The 22,200-nt window shown below is 32.7% G+C and overlaps 1 protein-coding gene across 1 annotated transcript in view; it reads left to right on the forward strand.

Moving 5' to 3' along the window:
* The first annotated feature begins 13,388 nt into the window (after positions 1-13,388).
* LOC128209890 (girdin-like) overlaps positions 13,389-22,200 on the forward strand; it is a 36,754-nt gene continuing 27,942 nt past the window's right edge. The window contains exons 1-6 of the mRNA XM_052914148.1: positions 13,389-13,595; positions 15,601-16,651; positions 16,975-17,037; positions 17,507-17,569; positions 17,785-17,847; positions 21,316-21,378. Coding sequence (XP_052770108.1) covers positions 15,740-16,651; positions 16,975-17,037; positions 17,507-17,569; positions 17,785-17,847; positions 21,316-21,378 — 1,164 coding nt within the window. The 5' untranslated portion in view covers positions 13,389-13,595; positions 15,601-15,739. The remainder of the gene's footprint in view (positions 13,596-15,600; positions 16,652-16,974; positions 17,038-17,506; positions 17,570-17,784; positions 17,848-21,315; positions 21,379-22,200) is intronic.

Raw genomic sequence — 22,200 nt, forward strand, 5'->3', positions numbered from 1 at the left:
GTCTTAACTTATATAACCTGTATTAAGCGAAACTACGTGCTTCATGTCAGTAATGGAAACCCGTTTAATGCTGTAATAGATTCTTTTCTAAAGGAATAAAAGCAAAGTTCATCAAAAATTGAGATTTTTTTCATTCTTTTTATTTAGATAAAATAATGTTTTCCTCAAATATATCATTTATAACGGATTTACAACAGAAGAAAAGAAAATTCTTGATACTTGATACATTATTTTATTTATTTTTTTGCTTCCGACTAGTTATCATTATCTTTCGCTTTAAATAACAATTAATTCATCAGGACTGATTTGTGAGGTAACTCGTCATGACATTTTACCTGTGCCTCAATATATGCTGTGGCTTATTGTTTGTATTGCTGCGTTCACAGTTGCCCCCTACATTGATTATATTATGTAAACGATTTATCTAACATAGGGTCATCGACCTAGGATCTATTTAATGGTATTGTTTTCCCTTATCAGACGATGGACTTATCACAACCTCCACCATCTTTATATGTGATTCTTTTATATGCTAGATCACAGGTCATTGACAAACAAAAGTTCATCAGAACCTAGCCATCGCGTGATTGAAAGTGATTTCAAGGAATTTAAAGACTAAAGCCTGACCGTTTAGTGTCAATTCGTACAACAACACCATATCTAATTTGTTGATAAGCTCTTCTAGAGGGATGTTTCGTGTAACTTAATCTAACCAAATCACCAATTTTATATTTAAAGAGAGGAGGCGTTTTGGGGAATTTATCAGGTTTTAGATACATTTTACTCCAAAGTTGTGTCTCGTTTTTCTTTGTAACATCACTTGGTGCTAATCCATCCAAACTCCGATGAGGGGAATTATTGTAACTATTAACACTGCTTGAAGGTGATCTATATATCTATTATTCCGCTGATATCTTAACATTCTAAATATCATACCGCGAAGGGTACGAATGACTCGCTCTGCATAGTTTGCTTTAGCGGTGCTTTGTGTATTAAACAAGTAAACTCTCTTCTTTTGCATAAACGCTTTTAATTCACGATTGATAAATTCATAACCTCGGTCCGTTCTTAACGTTTAAAACGTATAAACACTAAGAATATCCTTGATTGCTGACAATACCGTGTTAGATGTTTTATTAACTAAGGGTCGAACGGATAGAAAACGTGAAAATATATCTATAACAATGAGTAGGTATTTAACTCCATCATTGTATTTAGCAATGTTATCAACTGCCATTAAATCCATATCACCCTGATCGTTCATACCCGCCACTTCAACACGTGGTCTTTTATATGTATGTCTCGACTAACGTTGAATGTCATACGAATCTTGATTGTTGAGCCATTTCTGTATGAAATAAGTAGTAAATACTCTTGGATAGTTTTGTTTTAATATCCTGTGTAACTTTTTTGCACCCAAAAAGCTGCCTGCGTTTTTAGAATCGAAATAATATTGTGATAGGATATGTTCCTTCTGCGTTTTATCCATGATTAAACATGATCATCGTTGTAAGTAGTTTATATTATGGGGCACATGGGTTGTTAATTAAACTAAAGCAAGGAAATGAAAACATGTATAGATATAAATACATTTATTTGAAACTAAACATGTATAAAATAAGTCAGCATATGATCACACACGCATATACATACAATGACATACATGTACATAAAGTGAATTAAATGTTTATTTGAAACATGCAAAAAGGAAATTCGTGAAGTAATAAATATAACAAGTCATTTTACGCCACACAATGCCAGAATTCTTAATTTCTCATAAATTCTTCTTTTGAAGAAAAAATGCAGTAAAACACATACAACATTGCATAATATGTCCATTTTGTTGTGTTGTGAACATTCTTTTGCTCAACGTGATGGATGAAACAGTCGATCTTCAATGCGATTGATTGTCAACACCATTCTTTTCATTTTTTCACACCACCGCTCGGTTTTCATTATCTGTAGATAGTCATTGCTCTCTAGCAAAAGTTTGTGTAAATCAATCATTTCAGAGGGAATGTTTGAAATGCGCACAATTTCTTCCCAACTTTGGAGTATATTTTTTTCATTAACTGCGTTTAACATGTCACTAAAGTAACGTTCTATTTTATGTTCATCATCATCAGGGTCTGTATCCATGATACAATCGTGATCTTTTTGAGATGGGGGATCCATCTGGAAACCATAGCAAAGTTGTCTAGTCACCATACCCATAACCTCACACAGTGCCTTCGCATATACAAAGTCAAAGTACGATTTCATTAGCGTGACACTTGTAGAAACTGGAGTATAAATCTCTGTAGTGTCCATAACATTCGTTTTGGAGTCACAATGCTCATTTTCATAAATATCTTGAGATAGTTCACTGCAATCCATGTTAAGTTTCTCTGCTGCGATATGATCACATCAAATGTCGATGAAACACTGCATGTTTGTGCTATGTTGTATGTCTTTTATAGTTACATATGGTAACGGAAAAAATATAACGGAAAAATTCAAATTTGAATTGTCTGATCATCCGGTTATATTGCCATATTGAAAACCCGCCAGAGGTTCGGTCCACGTCCATGGTGCTAGGGATGAGTCATTGGAGGACGAAGATCGGGTGTCCTTATGCTGCCATGAAATGTCGTTTATATTATGTCGAATTATGGTCAGAAATAAACAACTTGGAGAATGTGTTTTATGTTCTAACAACGACTCGGCTCCTTTCTGCCACTGATGTAATCGCAAACCGCAAGAAAAACACTCTACTGTGTCATTTCTGCAAGTATAATAAAATCCTGCTGAAACTAATTGGAACTTGTTTGGTTTTATTTGAGGTGACCACATGTCGAACGTTTTAAGTCTGTCTTGATAGAATAGCATGCTTGGAGAACTATATTCAAACTCTTATAGTTTTGAAGTCGTCATTTCGACTGTCCGTGTAAGAATGAAGCCAACAACTGAACACTTTCCTTCATATCACAGAGAGTTTCAAAAATATCAAATGGTAATTGAAAACTTTGGTGACCCTTTTTAAATATTATTTAAATGCGTCGCTGTCTCTCTTTCACAACTATGACACATTTATCACCAAGTGTGCATGTAATTTCCCTTCTTATTGGTGACCAAGAGACATTTTCAAAACCAAAACCTCCCAAATATGTCTGCAACTCGTTAGAAAAACGTATCTGAGCTTGAGCCATTTTTGTATTTTTAAACACTTCAGACAACTGTTTAAGCACAGACTTACAATATCCAATTTGTTCGGTTTGTTATATACCACTATTGACAATCCAAAAAATAAAAAAAAAATATGTCTTGGACGTCGATTATTCTCGTACTATGGGCTCGTCTTTAAGTCCTGTGTATACGGTTAAAAAGGGAATGAATTTACATCTATCCGAAAATTCTTCAATCTCTTGATGGCTATTGTACTGATCAACTTTGGTTTGAAAATTGGTACTTCTTAATAAATCTTTCAGATGTCTATGACTATCTCGCAACCATTCGTATATGGAAATTGCTTCAAAATCGGTGATCCAAGGTAGCATAGTTCAATTCTCATCCCAAAAGGAATCAAACATTCTCCTGTTTGAGTCATATGGTGTCAAATTATAACTCATATAAGCCGGTAAAATAATGGCTGCCAACTTCAATCGCAAGAAGATTAATACTGATAATCTAAGTTTAGGTTTTATGCTACTTACTAAAAGACAATGACCCTTTGTCTTGGATTTCACCAAACATGGCCGCTAACGCGGGAAATCGCCAAATATGGCTGCGAGAGTCCCAGTTTTACCCTACTGGTATTGACCAGAACAATCGACCTGCATTGCATCCTAATATAGTCAGTTATACAAAACGTGTTTGAAGTCATTTAAATTTATTTCAACTTGGAAGTGCATACACAATCCAGTTGAGAGTGAAATCGTAATTCCATCGGTCTTCATTGGATGAACACATATTTCATATCGTGATTTTTTCTTCAAAAACAAATTGATTTTGATGAGGACGAGAATATGTCCATGCAGTAAAAGTTAATGAACCTATATGGGTGTATTCCTTTTCATGAGTTAAACAGGACACGACATGAACATTGAGAAATAAATCAAAATTAGATCAATTGAATAATATGAAATATTAATTAAAGAACAGTTGCAAAACAGTGACTATTGACTTAAGTACTCGATGAACATGCAATATTAACTGTACCTTTTTACTCCTAGTCCGGTGTTTTATTTCAGTTTTTAATTCATCCCTCATAATGTTATTAAGGTTACAAGTAACTTCAAGTTGTTAAATAATAAACACGTACATGCCGTCAAAGAAAGCTCATTCAGCCGTGCCTGATCATATTAATGTCGCCAAGTTTAGTTCTAATACTTGTAATCACTGCCAACATCTATGAAAAACGTGGGGCTACAACTATACCGTGTAAAACACTTGTAAATATCAGCACAAACAATACAGGTGCTTTTCAACGTATTTATGATGAACGTTCATAGTACATGGGCATTTATGACATCCGATTAGCTATTGAGGAGATGTATATAGTAATGTCGTCATCGGCATGCATTAATACAGAACCAGATGGTAGCGCTCGTATATAACTGTCTCGAAAATTCTTAAGGAAGCAGGAATAAGCTAAGCTAACTGGTTTTGGTTTTGTTACATACGTGCACGATTAACATACTATCTTGACTTTAAAAGGACATTATTTTTGGTAACATTAAATTAGGATAAAATAAAAAGGGGTTAAATCTAAGCTACTTTAGTTGCTAAGCTTAAGTTAAAGAAATTGAGGAAAAAATAAAAAATAACTTTTCCTTGTCAAATTATCATAAATGCTGAAAATAAATGAATATAAGAAAAAATGATGAACGGCCCATTTCAAAATGCGATGACTGCTAATCATATAAATGAAAGAAATCTGATTAGAAGTAAATGTGGCAGATTTGCCTTTTAATTGAAATCCATAAGACACTAAAAAATAAAAATAAGTTTTAAAAACAATTATTACGTGCTGTGTTTCTGGATTGTTATCGTTTGTATGAAGTGCTTTTATATATGTACACGTTGAAATATTTCGTTGTAAATCTTATGTTTTTTCGCGAAATAAAATATTCATGTCAGAAATAAACTGTCAGTCAGGATATCTATGTTTTGTTAGGATTAGACGGACGCATTGAAAAAATGATACACTTACAATCCCATAAAAACGGGTTTTCTGATCCATATCCTACCGTGAAAACGGTAATTGAAAACATTTAAATGATCACAGGGCAGATTACTGAAGATTACTATTTAATAATATACACCCTAGTTTTCTCCCATGAGTTTATTACTGACCTAGTTATATGCACTCTATCGAGGTGATATGATATGTTTACCCTTGGATCATAACTTAACCCGCTTATCTTGTGCAAATATTGAGGATGAAAGGAACAGGTAAATATCTACCTTACTTGTACATTTTACATTCCCAATTACGTTCTAGAGTGTTACCGTACACGTTTATGTGATTAAGCAAACACTGCGGTATGATTTTTTAAATATTTGTAGTTATAATATATATACGAGCTATGTTACAAACAAAATTGATATTACCGCTTTATTTAAAATATTCAATGCTAGATCATGTACCTGTTTTTTAAAATTTCTTAACTTAGTTTCATTTTGTCGGTGATTGAATTATTGAAATGTATTAGGCCATACCGACTTACCTTTGTTTTGTTTTGTCGGTTACAGATCTGTATAAGGCCACACTGACTTACCTTAGTTTTTTATGCCGGTTATTGAACTATATAAGGCCAAACCGACTATCCTGTATTGTATATATTGTTTTGTTATGTTACTGAGCTGTACTGGGCCATACCAACTTATCTTGGTTGTGTTACCTCGGTTATTGAACTGTATTTGGCCATACCGACTATCCATAGTTTTTTTCATTCCGATTATTGAACTGTACTAGGCAATACCGACCTACCTTAGTTTTGTTATGTCGGTTATTGAACTATATTAGGCCATACTTACTTACCTTAGTTTTGCTATGTCGGTTATTGAACTATATTAGGCCATACTGATTTCATTGTATGTTTAGCGTTAGGCTCATATTAAAACTGACCTACCGGGCAATAAGAATATAAATATCCAGATAATAATAAACATTATATTGATTTTAAACTCTTTAATGTAAATAATGATAATCGAAAACGTAACATGTAAAAGAAAACTGAACACAAACTCACTTAAGTCTAAGTTAGCATTAGTTTAATGAATGGCTGCGCTGTGCAGTTTAATGATAATAGCGCCGGCGTGCTGATTAGAGCTTGAAATTGGAAATAACATTCAAAGAAGAAGAGAAGGGAGCTTCGTAGAGTTTGGAACTAGGTAGCCAATTACTTTTCGTAAAATGTTCACTTTTTTTTTAGGTAGTGTTGGTGAAAACATGATGTAAAAAATTAAAGTTTGATTACATTGGACATTTGAAAACAGAACTGGTCGTGTTTTCTTTTTGTTTTCTTTGTGTGTTTTTCGGGGGGGGGGGGGGTTGACAGGAAACCTAACATTTATATGGCCATGATTAGTATTAAGCCTGAAATGTATATTTCCATAAGCAACAACACAGTTAATTATTTAGCAACAAGTCAAATCTCTTGAGCACAAATGACGTAAATTCTGCATTTTTTAGACATGTAATTGATAAATTTAGTTAACTTGTTTGGAACGCACGCGTCATGTTTATTTCGTCATCATGATGCCAAAATGTAAGTAATGCACGTGTACAGGCCGGCGGGACAGATTATGATAATGGTTAATCTAAGCACATCAATTGCATACATAACCGGGATTATCGATTTACCATTAATCTGAATTACTCTGTAAAGACTGGTGCATCACTTTTGCGAAATACGTTAAAATGTACAGTTGAATCCCGTTGGCTCAAAATCGACGCGACCAATCAGACTGTATACTTTTGTATGAAGCATGTGTTGTGAGGTTGCTACCGTTCAAACAAGTCCATGCACTGATATGTTTAAAATTATTTTAAGTATAAGAATATGACTATAAAGACAGTTCATAAAATAATAATTAAAACGCGTTTCATTCAACTTTTCTAGTAAACTACCTAGCATAGATATTTTTTACAAATATTTGTATTTCTAAAGAGGTATCAAATTGTTAGCAGAAATACATCAATATAGTATTAGAGAAAATGTTATTTACTTGTGTTTACATGTATGATAAATATAAAACATTCTTTAATATTATTTGTTATAAATTATGATAATTAGTTTTACGGGTAAAACATTTAATTATACATCCGTCCATATTTTATTATTTGCAATATAATTGAGTGTTTTCATGCTTGAGTTTGTATATTTTTGCATTGAATAATTTGTGATCATTGAATAGTTCGATTACCGGTCTCATTGTCATCAATCAAACAAATGAGCCAGGTCCTTATATACATTATAATAATTATATTATTTAATTAGTCGTTTTAATTCAATCAAATGTATCAAGAGAATAAATTATATATTGCATAAAAGGACATGAACTTGAGATATAATTTGAGTTACATACACTCAAAGAGAACGGTATAATATTACATTACTGCTCTCATTTACCTGAGATGTTGACATAGAGTATCACACGAGTATTTCAAACAGAACTTAGAGAATCACACGAGTGTTTCCAACAGAACATAGAGTCTCGCACGAGTGTTTCCAACAGAACATAGAGTATCACACGAGTGTTTCCAACATAACATAGAGTATCACACGAGTGTTACCAACAGACCATAGAGTATCACGTGAGTGTTTCCAACAGAGCATAGAGTATCACACGAGTGTTTCTAACAAAACATACGGTATCACACGAGTGTTTCCAACAGAGTATAGAGTATCACACGAGTGTTTCCAACAGAACATAGAGTATCACACGAGTGTTTCCAACAGAACATAGAGTATCACACGAGTGTTTCCAACAGAACATAGAGTATCACACGAGTGTTGCCAACAGAACATAGAGTATCACACGAGTGTTTCCAACAAAACATAGAGTATCACACGAGTGTTTCCAACAGAACATAGAGTATCACACAAGTGTTTCCAACATAACATAGAGTATCACACGAGTGTTTCCAACCGAAATTCATTTAGTAAATCGGAAAATGTCAATGTCAATACAAAATTTGCTGTTAATATTTATAAAGTTATATAATTTAAGGGAAATAGCTTAATAGAGATTTTACCTTAGAATGAAAGCCGTCTAGCAGTTAGGTGGATCGGGTAAATTAGGATTTCTTTATTAATGCGGCGATAATTATTTACACTGTAGACATTGATTATATGTGCTTGTTTTAATAGCTTAAAATAATATTTTATGAAAGGAAAAGTGATGTACCTTTTCACAATATATTTAAGATATTCAAATCGTACAGAAATAACTTAAACTCCATAGTTTAATGTTCTTTGTTACGTTTAAAGCCTCACTTCAATAAATTGTCTTGAGTGGTGCTCTAAACCTCAGTTATATGAAACTTTCTTGCGTAACTGTGTTTAGTCTCCATTTTATAAAACATTTGGCAAAGTTTCTGCAAACATCTCTTTCGTAACATTCCAAAGCATCAGACATATTCAACAGTCACGTTTGACGTTAAAAGCTACTCTTTGATGACAATGGCATGTGTACGGTTCTAAAGTCCCACCTCTAGGAGTCTTTATCCATGAATTACTTTCCTGCTTTGTATTTTAAAGCCTCATTTCATTGATGCCTAATCAGCGAAATAAAGCTATATTGCTGCATTAGGTAATAAAGCACCTGTTCTATAAACTGTTCATACATCACGTTTCAAAATATCAGTATAATATTTAAAATGACATTACTTACTAAACCGCAAACACATTAAACTTATCGTCGTCTCTTTCTAAAGCATAAGTAATATGACACATCTCTGCTGAACATTTTAAAGCTTCCATTCTTATAAACTCTCTTGCTTGCTGATCTTAACCCTCAATCTTATAAACTTTTCCAGCGTGGGGTTCTCAAACCATCAGTTATATGTGCATGACCTTCGTTACATTCTAAAGCGCGTTATATGATTTATTCAAGATCTTCTATGTACAGTATACTGTTTTTATTTAACGTTCTGCAGAGAAATGAAGAGCCCAAACTGAGGGAAAATAATGTTTAAAAAGTATAAAGAAGTAACAATTATTCATGCAGGTTTCATTGTTCTAATAATAAAGGAAGCTCAATAAACTACACCCATGAGCCAATATGTAAAAGATGCACTCTTACTCACAAATAAGATTAACCACAATGAATACAATTGTTTTATATATAAAAATGATGAAGAAATGTCGAAATGCATGATTCTTATGAAGAATAGCGAGTTTAAATTGAAAGAAAGGTGACGAACACACGGTATTTCTACCTTATTAACCGATAAAAGAACACAGTAAATGTTTTAGCATCACCAATCATTTAATATATTTGTGTTTTCAGCTTTTAGATACACTTGTTTTCAGTAATTAAAATTTCTGTTAAATACATTTTTTTAAAAGTAGTTAAGGCTTTATCACTCAAAATTTATGTTTGTAAAAAATGTGTATGTATTGATTTTGAATGAGAGTGTCACTTTAAATTAATTAGTCTAAACAATGTTTATTGTCGAAGTTCAGAAAATACGTCTTATTTCGGTTCATATTCTTGGCTTTTTACACATTCGTTATACCGGTAACAAATTCGTAAACAATTCATCAAATCTGAGTTACTCAAACACACTTGCTATGTAACTCACACTTGTATAATGCAAACTAAAGCAAACAATACCGTACTATCAAACACTAAAAATAGTACCAAAAACATGTCAATATTAACAATAGGATAGACTAGAAGCAGACAACACTTTTGTTTACATATGAGCATTTATTTCTTCCCTTTGCGGGGAGTTGTTCGATCAATTTTGTAGTAGCGTATAAACTGCGTGTCTGCCGTGTGACAACTCATGTTTATTTAAACTTGTCGTACTAACAAAATGTAAACTTGTAAGACTTTTACTTGTGCGAGTTTCATGACTGTCTATATTTTATGACGTTTGAACATCGTTTATGTATATGGCTGTTTGATCATAAATTGTGATAATGTTATAGGTACTGTTCTCAGAGGAAATCTTCTACATTTATAATGGCCGACCTAGAAGAAAACACACAGGAATAGACCCTTCGTTTTGGATAACCTGCTTCTCTCTGCATGCAAGGAACAGGCGAATTACATTATGAGTGTGTATCCTTGCCAGAAACAGGATACTATCCAATGTTGTTGCATTGTCCTTCATAGGACACTTTTGATTAGTTACTTCAGATTCATATATGCTTGTATTTCGATCACCCAAAATACCAAACGTGAAATCGACAAAAAAATTTAAAAACATTACATGTGTTTTCTACAATGTTTTTATTTCCTTTTATTTTCAGAAAACAAATGCTAAGTATAGTCAAACGTTGCAAACTGGATCAAATGCAGGGACCATTGACATCAAAGTTAGAATGTAGCATCAACATTGGCCGTCCATAGCATTGTGTCCCAACAGTTAATTGAGTAATGTTACCAAAAATGAAATCGTGATTCAGTTATTTTAACTCAATCTTTAAATTTTAACATAGCACTGTGTCACGACATTTCAATGAGTAATGTTACCAAGAATGAAATCGTGATTCGGTCATTCTGGCAATTGTGAAGCTCGAATGCTTGAAATTCAACCTTCAATGTTACGATTTATTGTCCCCAAGAACAACATTGTAGTTATATCCTCTAGACATAAATTAATTAATATTCGATTCTACCCTCTTTCATTGGAGGCATATGCAATTTCTTGTTTCATTCTGTTTCTCTTCAGACGTGTACTCACAAAACGAAATTATCAACACAGAAATCCTTCAATTTAAACAAATAATACATCCTTAGTTCATGCTTTCTATGATCTATAACTATTAAGATATATTGAACTCACAAACAATACATATACAGTCTACTATCCAAAGCCTTTGTATCTAAAAGCATTCCTTTAATATCATGTAGACACGGAATATTCTCTCTTACCAAAACTGTTGACTGCTCTCTCAGCAACTGACCTTCCTTGTTTATAGTGATTTGTTTAACCGTAAGAATGATTGTAAATAGGTTTTAAAAAGATGGTATTTTAGAGTTTGTGCAATGTTTGGATACATGTGTGTTTAAACGATATCAAGTAAGTGATTCAAGTGTATCATTTTATCAAAAAGATTTGACTTAACCAAGGTAGTCATTTACTTCTGAATAAATATAGGTTCATTTTCCCCGGTCTTCAGAGATTAAAGGGTTATTACAATTTTGAAATCCACTCTTTTCTATTGATAAATAAGATTTTGTTAACATTTCAAATTCAAACCTAAATACATTTCGCTAGCTGCGACAACTAAATGACTTGTACAAACGTTGGGATTTTAGTAAAAGCATTTTATAGAATAAGATCGATGCAGAAGCATTGGTTTCAGTGAAGTATTTTTAAATTGACTTTGTTTGTGTTTTTAACGTAATTATTTTTTTCGATATGTTCAAAAAGGAGAATATGTTTGGGTGTGTTCAGTGTTTAGATAGATGTGCTTTAAAGGATGAAATATAAGTGTTTAAACCTCCAAAAGAGAAAGTAGATTTTTCAACAAGAAAGGTATTTGCTTATGAATATAATTCAGGTTGGTTCGTTTAAACCATTAAAAGCTCTGTTGTTCAGAAAGCTATCAATTTATTTAAAACACTCTCGAGTCCGCTTAATGAGTCAAATTCACTAGTACTAAGTGTCTAGTGAGTGTAAACTGAGGGTGCAAAATGGTATAAGAAGTTAGAGAAGTAACAATTCGCCCTGTACTTTTCATTGTATTATTAGAAAAGGAATCAACGCCCATAAGCACGTTTATTGTGTTAAATAAAGAATAACTTTAAAAAGAGACCTTTTTGATGTTGACTTTCAGAAAATACGTCTACTTTCGATTTCCGATTTTTATTCTTGACTATTTGCTGTAAATGAATTCTACTTTCGATATCGCGATAACAGTGTTTTCGCAATAATGAATTCGTCAATAACTAATCAACATTGTGTTACTAAAACAAACATATAGAATTGAAGCTATTACTAGCAAACCTAACTTTAAAACAATAGAAATATTACGAAAAACGCTTTTAAATCAATATTTACATCAAGATAATCTCGAAGCAGACAACACTTCTGCTTACGTATGAGCACTGGTCACCTCCCTTTGCGGGGAGCTGTTCAATTAATGTTGTACTTAATGCATAACTGTCGTTCATGCTGTCTGAAATGTATAAAACTATTGATTATTTTAACTGGTCTTGCTTGCAAGTGTACACGTTTGTAAAAAGTATAATATATCTGTAGTTCATGAAATTCTGCTATAGTTTCGGCAGTACTTAAGCACATCGTTGTATGTATATGACTGTTTACTATACTTGTAAAAATGTAATGACCATTGTACGGAGAGTAAATCTTCCAGATACAGGATTGTATCCTGTGCTGTTGAGTTGTCCTCTGCTGTTGAGTCGTCCTTCATCGGACACTTGTGATCAGATACTTCATATCCATTGGTGTTATAGCGCGAAGGTTCGACTAAGCAAAAAACAAACGTGAAAGCGAAAATCAACAGATAATTAATAAAAAACATATGGTATTGAGAATGTTGTTTTTAATTTTCATTTGATTTTCATAACAATTGCAAATAATTGTTAATCGTTGCAAACAAAATGTACGGTCCATTGACTTCAAAGTTAGCATGCAGCATCCACGTTTGCCGTCAAAAGCACTTTGTCCCGACAGTTATATGAGTTATGCTACCAAGAATAACCCGTGATTTAATTATTCGGGTTATATTAAATGGCGCTCGATATCCTGGGTTTCATCTTCCAAATTTCGATTTAATGGCCTCAGAAACTTCATTATTATAATCGACATACACATATTCATCAATGTTCAATTCTACTTCGTTACATCTGAGGCATTTGCTGTTTCTTGTATCATTCTATTTATCACCTGTGTTCTCACAAAGCGAGAATGTGCTTAGAATTATCTATACATGATTCCTTTAATTAAACAAATAAACAAGTTTAGGTTAATGCTTTTCACGATCAATATCAAAAATCTACAAACTATATTATACTTCTGGGTGTGTCCCTTAATGAAATAAATAAAGAATCCATACTACCACAACATATTTATTCCCTTAATTAAAGCTGTTTTCGATTGCAAGTGATTGATATCATTTCTTAAAAATTCCTTAAGTGACATGAAAACATTGAATATCGTCGTTTAACTAAACTGTTGACTGCTCCCATAATAACTAACGTCAGTTGTTTACATTGATAAACCTGCTTGTGTTTATCATTTATAATTACTTTAAATATGGTTTAAAAAAGAGGTAATTTGTGAGTGTGTTCAATATTTGGATAAAAGTGTTTATTAAATGATTACAAATAAGTGTTTTAAGCGAAACAGAACAATAAAGGCGATTTAACTTAAACAAGGAAGTAATTTGCTTCTAAATACAATGCAGGTTGGTTGACCTTGGTTTTCAGTAATCATATTTACGATTTTGAAATTCACACTATTCATTTCATGAATTCAATGTTTGAACGTATTCGATTTATACCTTAGGTTATATTCACTAAATTTGATGGCTTGTGTTACCTTCAGTGCTAACGTTGGGAAAATAGTAAAAGGTATGTTACATTAAATAAGATCGAGGCGTACGTGTAAGATTTGACTTACTATTACTGTTATTTTGATATACTTTCTCTTGTCTAAAAGCTTTAATTATTTTCGATATGTGTAAATTAGTTTATTTGGAAGTGTGTTCAAAAAAGCGGAATAATGAGTTTTTAAATGATGACAAACAAGTGTTTTAAGTGTAACAAAGCTGAAAGGGTGATGCTTTTTAAATAAGAAAGTTATTAGCTTGATAAATGCACTGCAGCTTGGTTTCTCCGGTCTTCATAGACCATAGGGAAAGAAAAAGGGAATTATGATTTGAAATCAACGCTACTCATTCGATTGATTTTGATTTATTTAACATGTTTGACCCAGCCATTAAAATACGATTCAATAATCCGTGACGACTGAAATGACTTGTGCTAACGTTTTGATCGAAGTCATAGTATTTCTATATCACGAAAGACCGACGCAGAGTGCTTGTTATGTCGATAATTAATACTTAATGACTAAACCGAATAATTTTGATAAAAAAGGGTGTTACATGTATATTATCGACTAATTGATTTTAATAGCATGGGCAGTTGCCAGCCAGGGGTATATTTCATTCACTCAATACATGATTATATAGAATTAACATGTTTGCCAGTGCATTCAACAATACCGATAATGTGAAAGGACCGTTCAATAAGAGAAATGATGAGTCAGTTTATAATGCTCTGATCTGAGTGGTTTCCTCAAATTCATGTTCGTATTGTGGATCTAGTTATAAGCTATTTTACTTAACGGTCATAGTATTGTCTAGTTTAAAAGAAGCCCGTCATATTCATTTTATAGTATTTATTTATTCTGTATGAACATATATATATATATATATATATATATATATATATATATATATATATATATATATATATATATATATATATATATATATATATATGTGAAAATAGATACGAGAAAAATTGTGATTTACCCTATACTCAGGACGGTCTTAACCAACAGCACACATTCAGATAAATAATGCAGATATTGTTATAATATTAACATTTTTGTTATAGAAATCGCACCTGAGCATACTTGTAACCGCACAATTTGAAAACATCGAATTGAACACCCTTAAAACCTATACAATTCTAACTGACATGCCAATTTTGCTCATGTATTCATATATTCAAATTGACGCCTTATTTACTGAACGCACTAATTAAGAAGCGCAAAATCAAAACCGAACGGGTTTATTTCCCCGTCAAAACATATTTGACAGCCATTTGGCATGTAAACACAAGATGCGTTTTCAATCGGTCATAAACGATTGGTTAAGACGTTATCGAGCTTCCATATATAATTATAGGTATGTTTACTGTTGCTGCATTGTGCATTAGTATCATGTTATGGATTGTCCTACTCTTGATCTCATGGCGTTGACATACAATCAGCTTCATGTAAACAGGATGCGTGTTGGGTTTGTGCGATACATGATAGGGACAAAATAAAGTTTAGATTATAGCTGTACTAATCGATCAAAAATTAATTCAAGGTATAACTGATACTCTTCCATCATGACATTTTCAAACGTATCATTCAAATATCTAAAACATGGGTGTAGTTTTACATGAAAATATAATATTTGATGGAATCGATCGTTCCACAGTCCAAAATTTGAAACGCAGAAACGCATATTAAACCTTTATGATTTACGATTGATAAAGTGATTGGCATGGCGTTAAGGTCCTAATAATAATTGTTTTCATTGACAGCGTTACTAGCAGTTAGCTTTTTAATAAATTCGTTGTTATTGTTTTGTATTCTCATGATCCTGATTATCATTTCAATATTCTTAATTTCAGGGATACATGTACTTGAATGACGATGTAGTGATGACTATGAACCAATAGATCGACCCAAAACAATAACTCAAATTAACTCTCGCATAAAAGAACGTTTTGGTTTAACTCAATATATGTTGAACCTTCATAATCATATGACATGGCATCAAAGCAGATTCAGTGTGAAATGTGCGGTAATGAAAATGCAGTTGGATATTGCAAAAGTTGCGGATACGTTGGTGAAACTTGTGCAGATATTCACAAGACAGTAAATGTTTTTCAAACGCATACTGTCATTATGCACGAGGCTGTTAAAATGCATGAGGATGGTACAGAAAATCCAAATGATATATTGCGGGACATCACAGAAGAAAGATGTAAGCAGCATCTGACAGAAAAGGCGATATTTCTTTGTAAAATTCATGATTCCACGATTTGTGGCCGATGTCTTCATTCGGAACATCGTTCTTGCGTAGAAGAAGTCGTTGACTTGTTGCATGAAGTAGTTAACATTGACTGCGAGAAAGTCAACACAATGAAGTCATTATTGATGGAAATAAAAAATGAGATTCTGCTTTTGAAAAATGAAGCAGAACACAGTAAGGAGAATTGCAATAAAAACGCTGATAAATGTGTGCAAGAATGTATGGGACTTGGAAATAAAATTAAACAACGTGTAGATGAATTGACAAGTGGCACTAGAAACGGAATAACGAAGAAACATAACGAAAACTTGACCACTCATTCGCATATCACTAAAATGTGTGATGAGAAAACCAAGTGGTGTCATGATGCAGAAAGTAAAATTGATAGTTTTGTTGATAAAAATATGGCTGGACACCTGTATCTAATGAACAGACATTTTGAGAAAGAGGTTTCGGACGTCAGATCCCACCTTAAAGAATTCAAACACAAACATACTTTTAAAGAGTTTGGCTTTAAGGAAAACAATGTTATACTAGAATGCCTGTTTCAGGATTTGGAGGAGGTTTGTGAACAACAAGAAGAAGTTAATGGGAGCGACGATGGAAATGCGAACGATGTTGTCGCATCCACCACAAAAATTAACAAGGTATCGAGTGTGATGTCGGTTGCTTATGTGCTACAAACTGTAATATTTTTTAACGGCCAAATGTCGCTTTTCATCCAAAAAGCACGTTGACCATCAGCAACAGTGTTTCCCAACTGTTGAATGATCAATTTCAATGCACTAAATGTTTAATGTATTCATAAATTTCAACTATGATTTCTATCTGTCGAATTATATAAGACTGCGTAACATTTTTTAAACATAATCATAATCCTACCCAGTCTGTCCGATTGGAAAATAGTTGTAAAACGTGCATCATTTTCAAAAGCCCATATACTGTTCTATATTTGAATGTTTGATTTCAGACTCGGCGGGAGCTCACCTTACTGTTAAGTCAAGTCAAGCAAGATTTAGATCAGTCAGAAAAGGTTTGTAAAAGTGTATCCCGCCATTGTACTTAAACATATGTTCTTAACACACACTACATTAAATAGATAAATACATGATTAGTTTATTCTTAATAGGTAATAGGGGGCATTATATTAACGCATGTTTTCTATCGCATTTCGAAGTGTCTTATTATATACTTTGTTTTAAATCTACATTGGTATTTGTCAAATTGTGTTTTTTTTTATTTTGGCTTTTGCATATCACACGAATACTAGTGTCCAAATCATTTAGGCCGCTTAACTGAAATATGATTAAATCATATTAATTCGTTTACCATTTAAAATACTATCTAATCGGATTTTCAAAATTAAAGACGGTGAAAGTCGCTAGTCTTTATTAGTTGCTGAAACTAGTATCTGTTAGTTAGCTTTATATGTATATCATATGATGATAGTAAGCGTTGTTAGTACTTAAAGTTAATTTAGATTATTATTCTCATGTTAACAGGCAAGGAATGCACTTTGTGATGAGCTGAAACAAGTGAAACAAGACAAAGATAATTCAGAAAAGGTGAGACCTGTTATATAAATATCCTAAGTCTTCGTGTACAGATTTATTCAGGGAAAGCAGGTATATTTAACCGTGCACATTAGTCCTTTCAATGAAACTAATATATTTGATAAATTATGTTTTGTTCAATTCTATAAGTTCGCAATAAAAGAAATAGTCTATGTGTACTGACAATATAACTCAACTAACTAAAAATTTCGCCATTATGATTTTAGAAAAGACAGATACTCGAACAAGAAATACTGAAAGCGAAACAGGGCATAGAGGAATTTGAAAAGGTGAGATAAACCTTTTCACAGAAACCTGTATTCCTTTATATAAGGTATTTGACTAATAGAAGTTATTCATGACGCTTTTTGACGCTGAGTAGAGTGGGCAATATTACATTAATCGAATATATTTCAATATATATTAACTTGTATAGAATAGTTTAGTAAACTTAACTTGTAACTAGTACATATGTTAGAATATTCGAACACGTATCCAGATGAGAAATGTGATAAGCTGCAACATGTTAAACATAACCAAGATAGTTTTGAAAATGTGATATTTTAAGAAACAAGTTTTATCAATCGTATCTTACATCTACAGGGATAGTTATTTTAGTTAAAACGCAATAACCCTAGCAAATAAATCTTTGGTATATGTGTAATTATTTGTTTCCATTATAATTATATTAAGCATTATTTGAACTATTGTTTCATTTGAAAAACTTGCATTGAATATGCAACAAGTGAAAACAAACTATATAAATAACTCGCTAAAGCTTTGACAAACATGTTGATAAAGGACTGGTATTAAGATTGTATGAGCGTCATTCCGCAATTATTTATTTTTTTTCAATTTTTTGCTTATTACTTTGTCTCAATTATATTATGCTTGGGTTAAAAAAATACATTTGGTTCGGGTTACCCTACGCCGACCCTACCGTTTTTATAGTTTTTTTTTTTTAAACTTTTCACTTTGCAGTTGAAACCCTTAAATGCTTATACAGAAGATAACTTTATTACCATTATCCAATGATGAAAATGACATTCTTATAAAGCCTATTAAAAAAATAAAAATAAAAAGAGCCTACCTACCCAACCTATTTTTTTAAAAGGATGTAACCCTAACCAAACAAATTTTGTTTAGGCCTTGTCGACAGGTTTATCTATTTAGGAAGAATTTTCATTAACTTACCCACAAATGATGCTTTTATTGACCATATGTTTAATAGATTAAAATTCGTTAAGAATGTTGAACCATCTTTTGGTAAAAGAGATAACATATAATTTGCTACGTGCAATTCGAAATAAATTTTGAATAAATCCCTCTTTAAAAATCGGCATTTCCATGTCTTGTGATCTTATTTAAGCATGATTAATAGCTGAAACATGTTGCCATGCAAAAAACAGTTAAAAATGTTATTCATTAGATGAAATAAAGATCAACAAAATACTTTTTGAGAACTTTGAACTTTGAGATGGTAATTGCAGCAGATTTTAATATTTATTGAATGAGCAAATTGATATAGCTTTTGGATTTTTAGAAATTTAAACTTTTGTTTGGTCAGGTTATGTAACAATTATTGTGTTTGTAAGTAAACCTTAATATTCAATATTTGACTCTAACAAAAATGTATAATGGCTGATCGTTTTGCTGTTTGTCTATAAACCTGAATTCAATGAATATTAATCGGAAAAACCCAGAAACCAAAAATGGAGCACAATCCTTGACTCAACTTTGCACGAAGCGAGAGACAGATAACGTACAAACAAGGACCCTGTAGAAAGACACATAGCCTAAGCCTACCATACAATAAGCGAAAGACACATTAGGTACAAACAAGGGCCCTGTTAAAAGGCACAATACATAGGCCTTCCACAAACTAAACTTGAGGCACATATCGTACAAACAAAGGCCCTGTTGAAAGACACATAACCTAGGCTTACAACACACTAAGCGTGAGACACATAACGTACAAAGGCCCTGTTAAATGGCATAATACTTAGGCCTACCATACACTAAGCGAGAGACACATAATTTACAAACAAGGGCCCTCTACAAAGGAACAATACCTAGGCCTACCATACACTAAGCGATAGACACAAAACATATAGACAAGGGCCCTGTTGAAAGGCACAATACCTAAGCCTACCATACACAATGCGAGAGACACATAACTTACAAACAAGGGCCATCTTAAAATGCTTAATACCTAGGCCTACCATGCACTAAGCGAGAGTCAAATAACGTTAAAATACGGGCCCTGTTAAAAGGCATACTACCAAGGTCTACCATACATTAAGCGAGAGACACATAACGTACAAACAAAGGCCCTGTTAGAAGTCACAATACCTACGCCTACCATACACTAAGCGAGAGACACATAACGTACACACAAAGGCCCTGTTTAAATGCACAATACCTTGGCCTACAATACACTAAGCGAGAGACACTTAGCGTACAAACAAAGGCCCCTGTTAAAGGGCAAAACACTAAGGCCTGCAACACACTTAGTGAAATACGAATAAAATACAAATAAAGGCCCTGTTTAAAGGCATTATTATGAGGCCCTACACTTAGCAACAGCTACACAAAATATAAATAAAATAAATGTATAAAGGATTAGTGCTAAGGCCTACCATGAATTAAGCGAGTGACACATAACGTACAAACCACAGTGCATTAAACACTTTTAATCAATACAATATGGGATAATCGCCTTAGATCTGTCCGAGAGTTACAAGTTCAGGCATAAAAAAGAAAAGCACACACTTGTAAGAGTCATTGGTCGTTCGAATGTGGTATCAGATCATTGTTCAATAGAAAATATGATAAAGTATTATCAATTGTTGCACATATTTTAATTTGTTGAATATTTTTCTTTATTTACATGTGTGTGGAATCGTATGTCGCCATTTAACCGAGCATGTAGACAATTTGTTTGATATATGATAGAACAATCGTTTGGTAATGTAACTAATAATTGCTTTAACATTTTTTCTAATATAAATGAAATATACAAACAATATCTTTCCAATATTAACTTTCATATTCAACATACCGATTATAACTGATTGTGTGACGAAAATAATATGCTTAGTAAAATCATTAACATTCTATGAGCTGCTGCATTGCCCACCAATGTATTAAATACCTCTTGATGAAACAAACTAATATTTTGTGAGAGTATACATGTATACATACTTTTGCTTACCCGCTGGATTTGTCGTTGTCACTGTGCAGATTGTATTTTATGTTTCTTAATCTACAAATATAAGACACGCTAGTAGGGTCATAGTAAATAGTTATAAATTTAACTTCAACCTAGCTGGTCTTGTGATTCCTTTTTACTAAAACTAAGGAAATGTCTCTTTGGCCACCTGATTGGACTCTTGTTAAAACTGTAAAATTGGAATATTGAATAACATACGGTCAAATTAGTTTATGTCTTAGTTTTGTCGTGAACCTGGCCCCATATATTCAGCTTTAATTGTATAAAATACAATAGTTATCATTATCCATATCTCACGTCATATTATCCTTTCACGATTGCAGAAGGAACTGTGTGATAAGCTGAAACGAGTGAAATACAACCTATATAATTCAGACAAGGTGTAGCCTGTTACAATCAATTGTTTTGAAGATTTAAAGGGAAGGCAATATAACTGAACCATTTGAATGAATTATATGTTGCAAGACAAGAAATGGATTAGTCATTTTTTATAGAATTCGCTAATGTTTTGCCGCTATGCTTTCAGACAAGGAAGGGGTTTGAACAAGAGTTACTGAAGGCGAAACAGTGTATAGAGAAATATGAAAAGGTAAGATATCAATACAAAGGTGTATTTAGTCAATTAGATGCATAAATATATGACATTCAAGAAACCTAAGCTGACCGGTCAAAAAACTGAAATCCAAGCTATTCTAGTTTCTAGTGTAAACTATAAAGAATATCCTAGAAAACGTAACTGATTCAGTTCAGATGTGTAAGATCATTTTACACGTTTTCAGACAAGGAACATGCTATGTGATGAGCCGAAACGAGAAAAAACATGAAGTAGATGAAAGCTTCACCATTATGTTTAATGAATCAAATCTTAGACAGGGAGAGTACTTGTAGTAAATCACGGAGTAAAAACATGCTTATTCCGGTAAACAGGCGGTCATTTGTATTCCCGACAAAATAAAAGCAATCAATAATAGTGGTTTTATCTAAAATGTTGGCTTCTTGAGTGAAAATCAGCTGAAAATTGATGAAAATGTTCTACTTTCGTTTGTAAACATGCATGTGTTTGATGAGAGAATCGGTCTTATAACTCCATAAAAATATGTTAATAATATAATCTAAATACGTATGAAGATTAAACACATTAATATGGCACTGCATTTCCGGATAAGCCCTCATAATTGTGATATTAGATAAAATATCGAGTCATACTTACGTTTTATGATGGTGTCCGTTCTTTTATATGTGGCATACATTATGGGTTTAATAGTAGGATCATCTTAAGTTCAGGGTAGGTTTCTAATCTTATCCGAAGTTTCATTCATCTCTGCAGTTATACATACCACGAGTAAACAACACAATCTATTGTCGGTATTAAATTCATACACGTAAATCGTCAAACATCTTATACAACGAG

This window comes from Mya arenaria, chromosome 11, assembly GCF_026914265.1.
Source record: "Mya arenaria isolate MELC-2E11 chromosome 11, ASM2691426v1".
In the NCBI taxonomy this organism is placed as follows: Eukaryota; Metazoa; Mollusca; class Bivalvia; order Myida; family Myidae; genus Mya; species Mya arenaria.